General features: G+C 34.7%; 1 protein-coding gene and 1 non-coding gene across 2 annotated transcripts; one reads left to right on the forward strand and one right to left on the reverse strand.

Annotated features, from left to right (window-relative positions):
* The first annotated feature begins 1,694 nt into the window (after window positions 1-1,694).
* Window positions 1,695-3,614, forward strand: LOC131623500 (probable NAD(P)H dehydrogenase (quinone) FQR1-like 2). Its single transcript, XM_058894507.1, has 2 exons — window positions 1,695-2,506; window positions 3,177-3,614. The coding sequence occupies exons 1-2, from the start codon at window positions 1,965-1,967 to the stop codon at window positions 3,406-3,408; spliced, it is 774 nt and encodes a 257-aa protein (XP_058750490.1). The 5' UTR covers window positions 1,695-1,964; the 3' UTR covers window positions 3,409-3,614.
* An 8,830-nt stretch (window positions 3,615-12,444) lies between these two features.
* Window positions 12,445-12,516, reverse strand: TRNAM-CAU (transfer RNA methionine (anticodon CAU)). The gene has a single exon. It is a non-coding gene; the product is annotated as a tRNA-Met (tRNA).
* Window positions 12,517-12,672: the final 156 nt, after the last annotated feature.

Below are 12,672 nucleotides of genomic sequence, written 5' to 3' on the forward strand. Positions count from 1 at the left end.
CACTGCCATATTTGCGGACTGGGAGCGTCATGTGGTCCCGGAGGAGTATCGTCGCATGCAGGTCACCCAGGACTGGCATTGTATAGAGGGGTACGTCACATGGTTCTATCGGGTGTCACATCCTATTATGACAGTTGACGCTCCCGGCGCTCCTAGGCTAGTATACGAGGAGATCCAGGAGAACCAGCAGACCGAGGATGACCATGCCATTGATCTCCTGCCGATATGCCAGCGGATAGAGATGCTTGGGCGGGACGCGTTGAAGCGAGATATCATTGATCGGGGCGGTCCAGAGGCAGTTGCCGTGGTGGAGAGGATGGTCGGTGATGCGGGCTGTGCGGCGGCATATAGGAGGCAGAGGAGGTCCCAGGGAGAGAGGGTTAGGCATACACAGTAGGGGTTTCGAATTATTTTTCTTGTATTTCGCACACTATTACTATTTTTATTCGGCTTGTATATATTATTTGGATTTTATTTATTATATTAGTATTTTCTGTTGATATGTCGTTTATTTTATTCGGCCTTTTTGTTTAATTAAAAATACGAGACTGTTAAGAAAAACATAAAAAAAAACACAATTTCTGCATGATTCGGAAGTGCACTTCCGAAAACACCCCCCATTTGGTGTTTTCGGAAGTGCACTTCCAAAATCTGGAAAAATTTAGAAAAAAATACTTCGGAGATGCATCTCCGAAGCAGGGACAACAGAAATTAAACTCTCAATTTTTCAGATAAGCGCCCACCCCTTATAAAATCGTCAATATTTATTGTGTAAGTTATCCTTAGCTTCTTTGAGGTTTATTTCATTTGAGAAAATGTTGTTTTTCTCTTCTTTTTTTTTTACAGTCAATCATTTTAGATTTTCAAACCCAAAAATTAATAATAAAAACAAACAATATTTTTGGTCTGCAGATAAATCCGCAAATAAATTTGCATGTAAATCTGCAGATAACATTAAATCTGCAGGTAATTGAAAAAATTTAAAAAAGAAGGAGGCGTCATGCGGAATGACGCCTACGTGTAAAACATTCTCAAACATGATTACTGACGCCTACGTGTAAAACATTCTCAAACATGATTACTGGGATAACTTTTTAAAATATGAGTTTGTTTGATATTTTTTTTAAAGAAGTTGATTATTAAAAAAAAAAACTTCTAAAATATAACTACAAAATTAATTCGACAAAACACTACTAAAAAATATAAAGTTAGTGACCTAAAAAATTTCTTTCATTTTCCCATCATAAAGTTTAATGATAAAATTAGAGAAGAAATGCATGTTTTTTCCTTTAAATGTTTTTAAATTCAAACTGAAAAAACATGCATTTGTGGCATTTGTGGTATTTGTGTGTGTAAGATATCTTAAATTCAAACTGAAATAACCATGAAAAAATGTCCAACTTATTTGTGGTATGGTGAATTAAATTAAACCTTACAAATAACTTAAAATTTTTCAATAGTGACATAATAATATTGATAATAGTATCCTTAAAAGATGCTCACACCACATTGTGCTATAGACTTTCAATCCCAAATAAATTAATAACATGAAGTTGTCTTTTTAAATCACAAGATATCATGCCAGCTAATAACCATTTTCTAACTAATTTTATCTTAATTATTAAAAATTATTAAAACAGCTCATATAAGTGAAGTCTAATCCAACCTCATTCATGTTTCATTATATTCCACCCACCCACCTCTCTGTCTTTTTCCTTTTCTTATTATTATTATCCCAACATAAAATAAAACCATATCACATAATCCAAATTAAATTAACAAAACCAACATTAATCAATCTCTTTCATTCTTCTACCAATTTCCATCATAATATCTTGTTTAGCAAGAAAGACAAGACATGAAGAACTAATTATTACTTCACTTTTTACATCATTTAGAAAAACTATCTTAGTCTCACCAAAATTTCTTTTGACCAATTGAGTTAGTTTCAAGATTTCAACAACATGGGGAAAGGAAGTGGTTGCATACCAAGCAAGAAAAAAATACCAGTAAACGATGCAGAAGAGAATGAACCACTCAGTGTTGTTGAAAGTCATGAAGTTCCGAAAACCGAAACAACAAGTAGAACCATAGATGTAGCAACAACATCAGAAGGAGTGAAAAAACTGAAAGTTTATATTGTTTTTTATTCAATGTATGGTCATGTTGAATCATTGGCAAGATCGTTGAAGAAAGGGGTTGATTCTGTGGATGGTGTTGAGGGTGTTTTGTACCGTGTGGTGGAGACACTTCCTAAGGATGTGTTGGAACTGATGAAAGCACCTGAGAAGGTTGGTGATGGGGTTCCTTTGATATCTGCTGAGAATTTGGTGGAGGCTGATGGGCTGTTGTTCGGGTTTCCGACGAGGTATGGGAGTATGGCCGCGCAGATGAAGGCGTTTTTCGATTCGACCGGGCAGTTGTGGAGGGAGCAGAAGCTTGCTGGTTTGCCTGCTGGGTTTTTTGTTAGTACTGGTACTCAAGGTGGTGGCCAAGAAACCACAGCGTAAGTTTATCTATGAACTTTTATTTTTCTCTCTGTAAATTCTAATTCAACTGAAAAAATCGGTATTATTAGGTTGAACGTCATCACCAGAGTTTATATGTTGAACTTTACGGTTGTGTTTCTGGGCATTTTTAGTTGTTATTCCGATATAAAATACTCATTCTTCTAAGTTTAGTATTGTATAAATTTTGTTCTATTTTGGAGGGATTCAAAATATTTTAACCATAATTTGATTGCATAAAACTTGTTGCAAAATGTTCTTTTTGTTGGAAATTGTTCTTATTCTATTAGAAACAATAATAGTCCATGAAAATGGGGGGACAAAATTTTGTACAATACCACATGTGCTTTTGGTTTTGTGTAAACCAGTATAATTTGTGGGTGGGGTATGATTCAAGAACTTTTTTTTGGAATATAGAGATCTAATTTTGGAGCAAAATATCTAGACAAGCCAATGGATTAATATGTGGTAGAAATAAATTGATATTATTGTGTTTTTTTTCTATAGACGAAGCGGTAATAATCATTAAAATCTCACATACACAATTGTGAATATCAGGATTCGAACCCTGATGATCAGATTCAACCTAACAATATCGACTTCGGCTAGTTGACCTAGGATTTAGTATTAGTAATATGATTAATTTATGTTGGTACTATTGTATTGTAGCTGGACAGCAATAACACAACTAGTTCATCATGGAATGCTGTATGTTCCAATTGGTTATACTTTTGGTGCTGGAATGTTTGAAATGGATTCAATTAGAGGTGGATCTCCATATGGTGCTGGAGTATTTGCTGGAGATGGTTCAAGACAAGCAACTGAAGCTGAGCTTGCACTTGCTGAGTATCAAGGTAGATACATGGCTAATATAGTAAAGAAGTTGGGACAGAAAAGCTAGATTCTTTTGAAGAGATTTCATTCAATGTTGTGATGGTATTCAAATTCAAATGTTGTGTTTATTGTTGTTGGTGTAAGATTGGTAGGATCATGAACCTTGTCATTAAATCTTTGAGAGAGAAAAAAATGTACACTTTGTAAAGTTCATACTTTTGTGTTTATGTGATGTTTATAATAAATTTATGACTGAGGTGTATTTCATGGGAATTAATTGGTGTTTTCACATTGGATTCATAGAAAAAGTTCTGTGTGCAAGTAGCTCATCACTTAGTGGATCCAAAATTTGTTTGTTGTAGAGTTTTAAATTGATTGCAATTCACAATATCTGATTTAAAGGACTATGGAATTTTGGAAATGTAGGGTCAAACAAGCCTAACTTCATTTTCATAGCTGAGCCTAAAATGAGCTTTGCCAACTTCCCTTGCCAATTGGTTCTCTAGATTAGATTTTGAACCTTTTGCCTTTACCAACAAACCCCAATGCTCTCTTTGGTGTTTTTGGAAATGGCTTCAATCCAATCATTCTTGCTTCTTCTGACTAAATGGTACTCCCTCCGTCTCATAATAAGTGTCTCATTTGCATTTTTTCTTGTCTCAAATTAATTGTCCATTTACAATTCCAATGCATCAATCATTATTATTTTTCCACTATTATACCCCTATTTATTAACTTTCACGTTATTCAACTACTATTAATAGGGGTATTCTAGTAAATGACATTAACTTTTTTACTAAAACCAACACATCCAATCATTTTCTTAAAAACCGCGCATTGCTCAAATAAGACATTTATTATGAGACGGAGGGAGTAGTTTTATCTTTCAATGTTGATAATTTTCTGTTGGCCTTTGCTATTGTTTATGCTTCTACTAATCAATTTAAGCGTAAAGAGCTTTGGACTGATCTTATTGATTTACAAGCCTCTCATCATATGCCCTGGTCGTTCTTAGGAGATTTTACACTATCCTCGGCACTCACAAGCATAGAGGTAGTAACCAGTGGCAGAGTCAGAAATTTTATGGAGCCTGGGCAAAAAATTTACACTCTGTTTCTACTAATTTTGTCCTTCATTTTGTCTAAAAATGTTGTCCTTGATTTTGTCCAAAAATTCCACACTCTGTTTTTACTAATTTTGTCTCTGGTATTGTCTAAAAATTGACTATTAGATAGGGAGTATACAACGAAAGAACGCCCGGGCTCGCTGGACTGTAGATCCGCCCATGGTAGTAACTCCCCTGCGAAAGACTCAAGTTAGATTTCAAAAACTGGACAGATGCTAATAACCTAATTCATCTTCCTATCAAAGGCTCAAAATTTACTTGGTCAAACAAAAGATCAAATCCTTTCTTTATTAAGAGACAACTAGATAGACGTATTTGTAGTTAACTTTGGTTGGATTCTTGTACCTTTATTTCGGTCTCAACCCTTACCAAGCTCAAGTCTGATTATTTTCCCATCCTCTTGGATTTTCAAATTAACAACCACAAAGTAGTTTCCCAATTTAAATTTCTCAAGACGCGACCCTTACATGAGGGGTGTAGACCTCTTATTGAAGAATATCATTGGCTGTCCTATGTTTATCTTGACCCAAAAACTTCAAATTCTTAAAGGCATTCTTAGAGATTGGAACTACAACAGCTTTAGAAATGTTTCCTCCAATGTCAAAATAGCAACTTCCAATCTTTTCCATATTTAAGCCCTTCTTCAAAGTTTAAGAGATGATTCCGACCTTAGGTCTAGGGAGCTTCAACCTCAATCTGATTTGTCTAAGGCTCTGGATATTGAGGATTGTTTTTGGAGAGAGAAATCCTTAATTAAGTGGCATTTAGAAGGGGATCACAATACAACTTTTTTTCATAGAATCTCCAAGATCAAAAATAGATTCAAACCTATCACCATAATCAAGAACGGAAACGATACCCTGAATGATCCTAACCTTATAGTTGCCCATGCAGTTGATTATTTTCAAAGTCTTTTTTCCACGAAATCTTCTGTTTTGTTGGACTTTTCAATTTTGGAGGAGACCATTCTTGGCTAGTGGATGATAACCTGAACACTTTCCTTGCGATCCTCCCATCGGTTGAAGAAATTCATGCGGTTGTGTTTTCTCTAAACAAAGACAGTGCCCCTGGTCCTGGCAGATTTAGAGCCTCTTTCTTACAAACTTATTGGGATGTTATCAAGTTAGATGTTTGTAAGGAGGTGATTCAGTTCTTTTCTTTTGGCTAGATTCTTCCAAATTTCAACTCTAGCACCATTGTTCTCATCCCTAAAAATAAATATGCAGATTTGCTGAAGCACTATCGGCCTATTACTTTATCTAACTTTAAATTTAAAGTTATCACCAAAATCATTGTAGACATATTAGCTGCAATAATGTCGAGTCTCGTTTCCATTGAGCAAAGGGGTTTCATTAAGGATAGAAACATTAAAGTTTGTATTTGTCTTGTTTCGGAAGCGATAAATCTTCTTAATTCCAAAGGTTTGTGTGGTAATGTTACTTTAAAGGTAGACATAACCAAGGTGTTTGATACTCTGAGTTGGCCTTTCCTTCTTAAGGTCCTTCATAATTTGGTTTCAACTCCACTTTCTGTCTTTAGACTAATAATATCCTCCAATCGATTAGCCTCTCCATATCCATCAATGGTGCCCTTCATGATTTTTTTAAGTGTTTGAGAGGTTTTCGTTAAGGTGACCCTCTCTCCCCCTTGCTTTTCTGTTTAGCGGAAGACGTGCTCACCAGAAGTATTTCTCAATTGGTTTCTATCGGTTCTTTGGATTTGATTTCTGGCCCTAAGAACATCAAAGTCCCTTCTCACTCTTTCCACACATACTACATATTTATCTTCTATAAAGGTTAGACCTCAAACATTAAAGCTCTTATCTCCACCTTCACCTCTTATTCTTTGACTTCTGGTCAAATCATTAGTACTGATAAATCCACCATTCACTCCGGGGCAATGTCTTCTTCCATACTTAACATTTTATCCACTCTTACAAGTTTTAAAAAAGGTGTTTCTCCTTTTACCTATCTAGGGGTGCCTATTTTCAAGGGTTCTCCGAAATCTAAATATCTCCGACCTATTGCCGACAAGTTTTTATAAATGTAAGTTTGCTTCTTGGAAAGGCTCTCTACTTTCCTTTGCCAGTATGGTTGAATTGGTCTAATCTTGTCTTTATGGCATGCTTATTCACACGCTTGTTGTATATGCTTGGTCGATTTCCATCCTTAGAGATTTAGAGCACGCATCCAGATATTTCATCTAGACCGATGATATCTATAAAAGTAAACTGGTTACAATAGTTTGGAAGAACATTTACAAGCCTTATTTGGAAGTAGGTTTGGGCTTTGTTCTTTAGTGAGTCTTAATGAAGCCACCAACTTGAAGCTTTGTTGGGATGTTTTAAACTCTGAGGAACCTTGTTAACTCTTTTCTAAAGTCGTATCGTGCATAATTTTGGTGTTATCAAGCATCATAATTTCTCCTTGATTTGGTCTAGTATCAAGCTAAAGTATAACACTGTTAGAGAGAATTCCTCTTAAATTCTTGGAAACGGAAGTAACATCAACTTACGGAGCGATGTGGGTACGACTCCCCTTTGATTCTCATGCTGGATCACCCTAACGAGATCGACGACTTTTCTGTTAGCAACAACATTTTGAGAAGCATTGGAGCTTGGCCGCTCTCAACCCTTCGATTCTAGATTCTGTCAAAACCCATATTTGCAACTACATCATCCCTTTTGATTGCCGTCTGAACAATCTCACTTGGAACCTCTCTCCGACAAGTGATCTTCCTCTTACTCTTTATTATAAGTTTAAAAGAGGTCAAGGACCCCTATTAGCTGAAACAATCTCGTTTGGTCTAAATTATTTCCTCCTTCAAAATCTTTTATATTGTGACGGTAAATCTTGAATAAGATTCTGAATGATGAGCTTACAAAAAGGAGGGGTTCCTTTGCGTCTACTTGTTGTCTCTATAATAACTTTGAATAAACTTCCCTTCATCTTTTTTTATTGTAGTTATGCTTCTAAGTTTTGGTCTTGCTTATCTTTTACTCTGAACAGCCACTCTCAAATTCTCAATTGGGATGATGTTTGGAGCACCTATCGTAAAACCTTGGTTTAACCAGTGTGCTACTGTGGTGCATGGGGCTTCTATTCATCTATTTAATATGGTTTGAATCGCAAGAAATATTGTCATATTCAAGGACAAATCTATCCAAGTTTCTTCCTCCATTAACTTAAGAGTTATTATTTATTCCGTTTTGAGCCATTGTTCTAAAGCTGTGTCACATCTTTCCATTTCCAATTTTGCTATTCTTAAGAATTTTAAGATTAAAATTTGGCTACCTAACTCCCCTAAAATTGTGAAGGTGATTTGGAAACCTCCTCCTTGAAGTTCGATTAAAGTTAATTGTGATAGAGCATCTTTATATAACTTAGGGACCTCGGCTTATGGAGGTATTTGCAAAGATCATAAATGTAGTTTCATTGGAGCTTTCTCTCATTTTCTAGGTGTCTCGAAATCTTTAATTTCCCAACTCTCGGTAGCTATGTCAACCATTGAGTTCGCCAATAAGAATGATTAGAATCATCTTTGGTTGGAATTAGATTCCATTGTGGTTGTTAAGGCTTTCAATCCTTCTTATATGGTTCCTTGACATATTTGCACCAAATGGTTTAATTGTGTTAATATAACTTCCAAACTATCTTTTTTTGTCTTTCACATTTATAGAGAAGGAAATACTTGTGAAGACTCCCTTGCTAACCTTGGTCTTAATATTACAGGCTCTATCTATTTTGATTTGATGCCCTTATTTTTTTTAGAGCAGATTTTATAAAGAACTGACTTGATTTGCCTTTCTTTAGTATTTCTAGCCATTTATAAGTTTTTGGTATAGTCCCCACGCTCCTCTTTGTATATTTTTTCTCTTTATTAATTTTCATCCTGATTAAAAATAATAGCAGGCTTTTCTTGGACAAAAAAAATATGTCGTCTAAGATTTATATTCAACAATTTCCACTTTACCAAATGCCCCCCCCCCCCACACACACACACACGTACACACACGCACACGCACACGCACACGCACACGCACACGCACACGCACACGCACACGCACACGCACACGCACACGCACACGCACACGCACACGCACACACACACACACACAGATATATATATATATATATATATATATATATATATATATATATATATATATATTAAAATTTAACATCAATAAAAAATTATTTGATATGTTAAAGATTAATATCAAAATTAATCGTTTTGGTGAATTTTTGTAAGGCGTTAATTTTTGTGCATCTCATTGACTTGTCAAATAATTTTTTATTGATGTTAAACTTTATAAACATGATCTATATGATAATAAATTTCAATCTAATGGTATATTTTTTTATACGAATATGCTGTAAAGAATTATAAGTTTGATACCTTAGTGTCTTTTAGAAAACTAAAATTTGATTTGATTTGATTTGTTCCTATTTTGTGAAAAGATCTTGCAGCTGTTTCAGAAAGGAGGAAGATTGGATTTATTTCAAAGTCCAATCCTATACTGCAAAAGTTTGTATATAAGAACTTGGGAAACCTAGTTTTGCAAGCATTCACATAAGGGAAACTGTGGATGCAATAAGGATTGTTGTTTTGGGAGTCTTTCAAGTTCTTCATGTGTTCTTTCTTTTGTGTCACTCAGGTATCTTCTGATACATTGAGATGGACGTGTGTTCTCACTCTTGAAGCTTTTAAGCAAGAGTTTTGAGTGTTGTTCTTGATCAAAGTTTTTAAGTAAGATCAAGTATTATTCTTAGTTAAGGTTCTTGACTAAGTATTGTTTATTTGAAAGTATAATTTTTCTATTTGGGTTCCTTGGTCACAGAGTGTGTGATTGTTTTATCACTATGGTGATTGGAAGTGAGATGTCAATTTCTTATATCTAGATGTTGAATTCTAGGTAGAAGTTGCACCGGGTAGGGATTAGGAGAGAAGTTGTAAACTAGGACGGTTGAGGCTTCGAACTAGTACTACTAATAGTAGATTTCCTTCCTAGCTTGGTAGTGCCTAAATTAGGTGTTGTTGCACTGAACTGGGTTAACAATTACTGTGTTATTTAGCTTTCTGCATTTAGTTTTTAGTTTGATAATTATGTTGTAAGTCAGCAGATGTTATAACATCTATCTTTACTGTGTGTTGTTAGGATATCTGTCTTGACATTTGATATGTGAGTGCCAGAATTTTAATTGGCATCAGAGCAGACACGTTGTTCTATTAATTGGGTGAGCTCTAGGGAGAATATTTTTGGGTACTATAGATAAAGAAAGAGGATACAACAACAGACCACCTCTGTTGGATGGATCTAATTATGACTGGTGGGAAGTCAGAATGGTTGCTTTTCTGAAATATATGGACAACAAAGTATGGAAGGCTGTTTTAAAAGGATGGAAGCATCCTGTTAATAAAGACAAAGAAGACCTGAAGAAGGTTGGTCTGATGAGGATGATAAATTTGCTCTTAGGAATTTCAAGGCTCTAAATGCTCTATTCAACGGAGTAGAAAAGAATGTTTTCAGGTTGATCAACACCTATACTATGGCCAAGGATGCTTGGGAAATCCTCAAGACAACGTATGAAGGCACATCCAAGGTAAAGATGTCTAGGGTTCATCTTCTCACTTCCAAGTTTGAAAATCTGAAGATGAATAATGATAAGACTATCCAGCAATATCATATGAAGATTCTTGAAATTGCAAATGGATCTAGTGGCTTGGGAAAGAAGATGTCAAAAGAAAAAATTATAAGGAAAATTTTTAGGTCTCTATCTAGGAAATTTGACATGAAGGTGATAACCAATGAAGATGATCATGATATCAGCACCATGATGGTTGATGAACTTGTTGGCTCACTGCAAACTTTTGAATTGGCTATTAGTGACAAGTATGAGAAAAATAACAAAGACATAGCCTTTATATCCAGTACTGAAGATGAATTAGGTCAAGTTGATCTAGATGCTGAGGAAGGAGTGTTCAATACCATTGTGTTACTTGGGAAGCAATTCAATAAATTTATGAAGAGAATGGATAGAAGAGGAAGAACAGATGTCAAGAACATCTCATATGACATCAGGAATAAAAATGATTCTCATAATGATACCAGACTTGAAGAAAAGTCCAATCAAAGCAAAGGCGTTCAATGTTATGAGTGTGAAGGATTTGGTCACATTAGATTAGAATGTCCAACCTATCTCAAGAATCTAAAAAAGGGGATTGACTGTATCTTGGTCTAATTATGATCAGTCAGATGATGAGTCTACTACTGAAACTTCCAAACTGGTAATGGCTCTTTCTGGAAGATTGGCAGATGAAGTAGAATCTTGTGACGAGAATGATCTCTATAAAGACCTGAATGTGTTCTATAAGGATACTTATGACAAATTTGAAGAAAGTATCAGGACAGAAAAAGAACAGAGAAAGATCATTGTTGATTTGGAGAATGAAAAGAAGGAACTTTTGTTCAATATTTCTCATCTTCGAAAAGAGGTGACTTTCTTAAATTCCAAGCTTGATAACTTAAATAATTTGAAAAGGATGAACAATGGAACTGGAATGATACAAGAGGTTGAAGACACAAAAGTCAAATATCACTTTGATATTCAAGAAAAGAAAAATCCCGCAGAAAAGGTCTTTCCTGCTGAAAAGAAAAGAATGACCGATATGTCAAACCACATGTTTCAACATTTTGAAAGACTTATTGAAGCTCCAAATTTCAACTCCTCAACTTGGAGATGTCATTATTGTGGTGAGTATGGTCACATTAAGCCTTTCTGTTACAAATTTCTTGGAGATCAAAACTCTTCTGACCATTCTAAGGCTGGTCAAGTCAGCAAAAAGAGAAATGTCGAAGAAAGAGATGTCAACCTAATAGCTCATACCACCTTGAGAAAAACAAAAAGAGAAGACTGGTACTTTGATAGTGGATTCTCTAGACACATGACAGGCATTCGCAAATTACTAGTAAATATTAGGTATCACCCCACAGGAGCTGTCATATTTGATGATGGCTTTAAAGGTGAAATCAAGGTTATAGGAAAGTTGTTGTGTGCTGGATCTCCAAAGTTAGAAGATGTTCTTCTTGTGAAAGGACTATCATCTAATCCTATTAGCATCAGTCAACTATGTGATCAAGGGTTGTTGGTAAATTTCTCCAAATCAGAATGCTTAGTCAAAGATGAGAAATATGTTGTGTGTATGAAGGGTAAAAGGTCTAAAGACAACTGTTACTTGTGAGAATCTCAAATAACTTCCACATGTTCAACAACCAATGAGGATGAAGTGAAGCTATGTCACCAGAAACTTGAACACCTTTAGTTCAATAGAATGAAGTACATTAGACTTAAAGGAGTCATTAGAGGAATTCCAAGACTCAAAATTGATGGAAAGAAAGTATGTGATGAGTGTGAAGTAAAGAAGAAAATCATAATGATTCATATTTAATTGAAAGTATGTGTTTTGGACTTTAATATGAGTTGATATCATAGAAAAATATGTCACATCATTCCTTTAATTGAGTGATAAATAAGTCGTCTTTGATTTCATTCTCTAAAAATTTAATAAAAAATTAAAAATCGTTTTGAAACTAATTTCTACCTATGTAATGTTTGTGAAAATCAAAGAGCATTGTATGAGTTTTTTGTGGCATCAGAATTAGTTCTAATCATTTTTCTATTAGTTGACTAATTTGATCCTAAAAGTTTAGTTTTTTCTTTCATACTCAATCTCAAGTTCCTAAGTTTTATTTATTAATAACTTTTTGAATGCAAATGAGATAATGGGTAAGAAAAAAACCTTTCAAAGTCCATGAATAAAAAGGAGAAAAAGATTAAAAAAAACTTGTTGAAGTCCCTCACAAGTAAAGAAAACGCATAGAAACACACGTCATTAAATAAATTAATAATCTATCACAAGTTCAATAGATACTTTTATTAAAAAGTCTATCACAATAGATATTTTTATTAAAAGGTTTATCAGAGCCTGGTTTCGATCCAGGGACCTGTGGGTTATGGGCCCACCACGCTTCCGCTGCGCCACTCTGATTCACATTAAATTATATTTTTCATATAATAGATAGATTATGGATTGGTAACATGAAAAAATAAATTTCATTTAGCAAAGAGTTTACCTCTATATAACAATGAATAATAAACTATTGAAACATACCTATATAAGAAGACCATCTCTAGTATTTACATA

This window comes from Vicia villosa, unplaced genomic scaffold, assembly GCF_029867415.1.
Source record: "Vicia villosa cultivar HV-30 ecotype Madison, WI unplaced genomic scaffold, Vvil1.0 ctg.000073F_1_1, whole genome shotgun sequence".
NCBI lineage: Eukaryota > Viridiplantae > Streptophyta > Magnoliopsida > Fabales > Fabaceae > Vicia > Vicia villosa.

Coding starts and splice junctions, on each gene's coding strand:
- LOC131623500 (XM_058894507.1), top strand. CDS start 1,965: ATGGGGAAAGGAAGTGGTTGCATACCAAGCAAGAAAAAAATACCAGTA. Junction 2,507..3,176: donor GGTGGCCAAGAAACCACAGC/GTAAGTTTATCT, acceptor ATTGTATTGTAG/CTGGACAGCAATAACACAAC.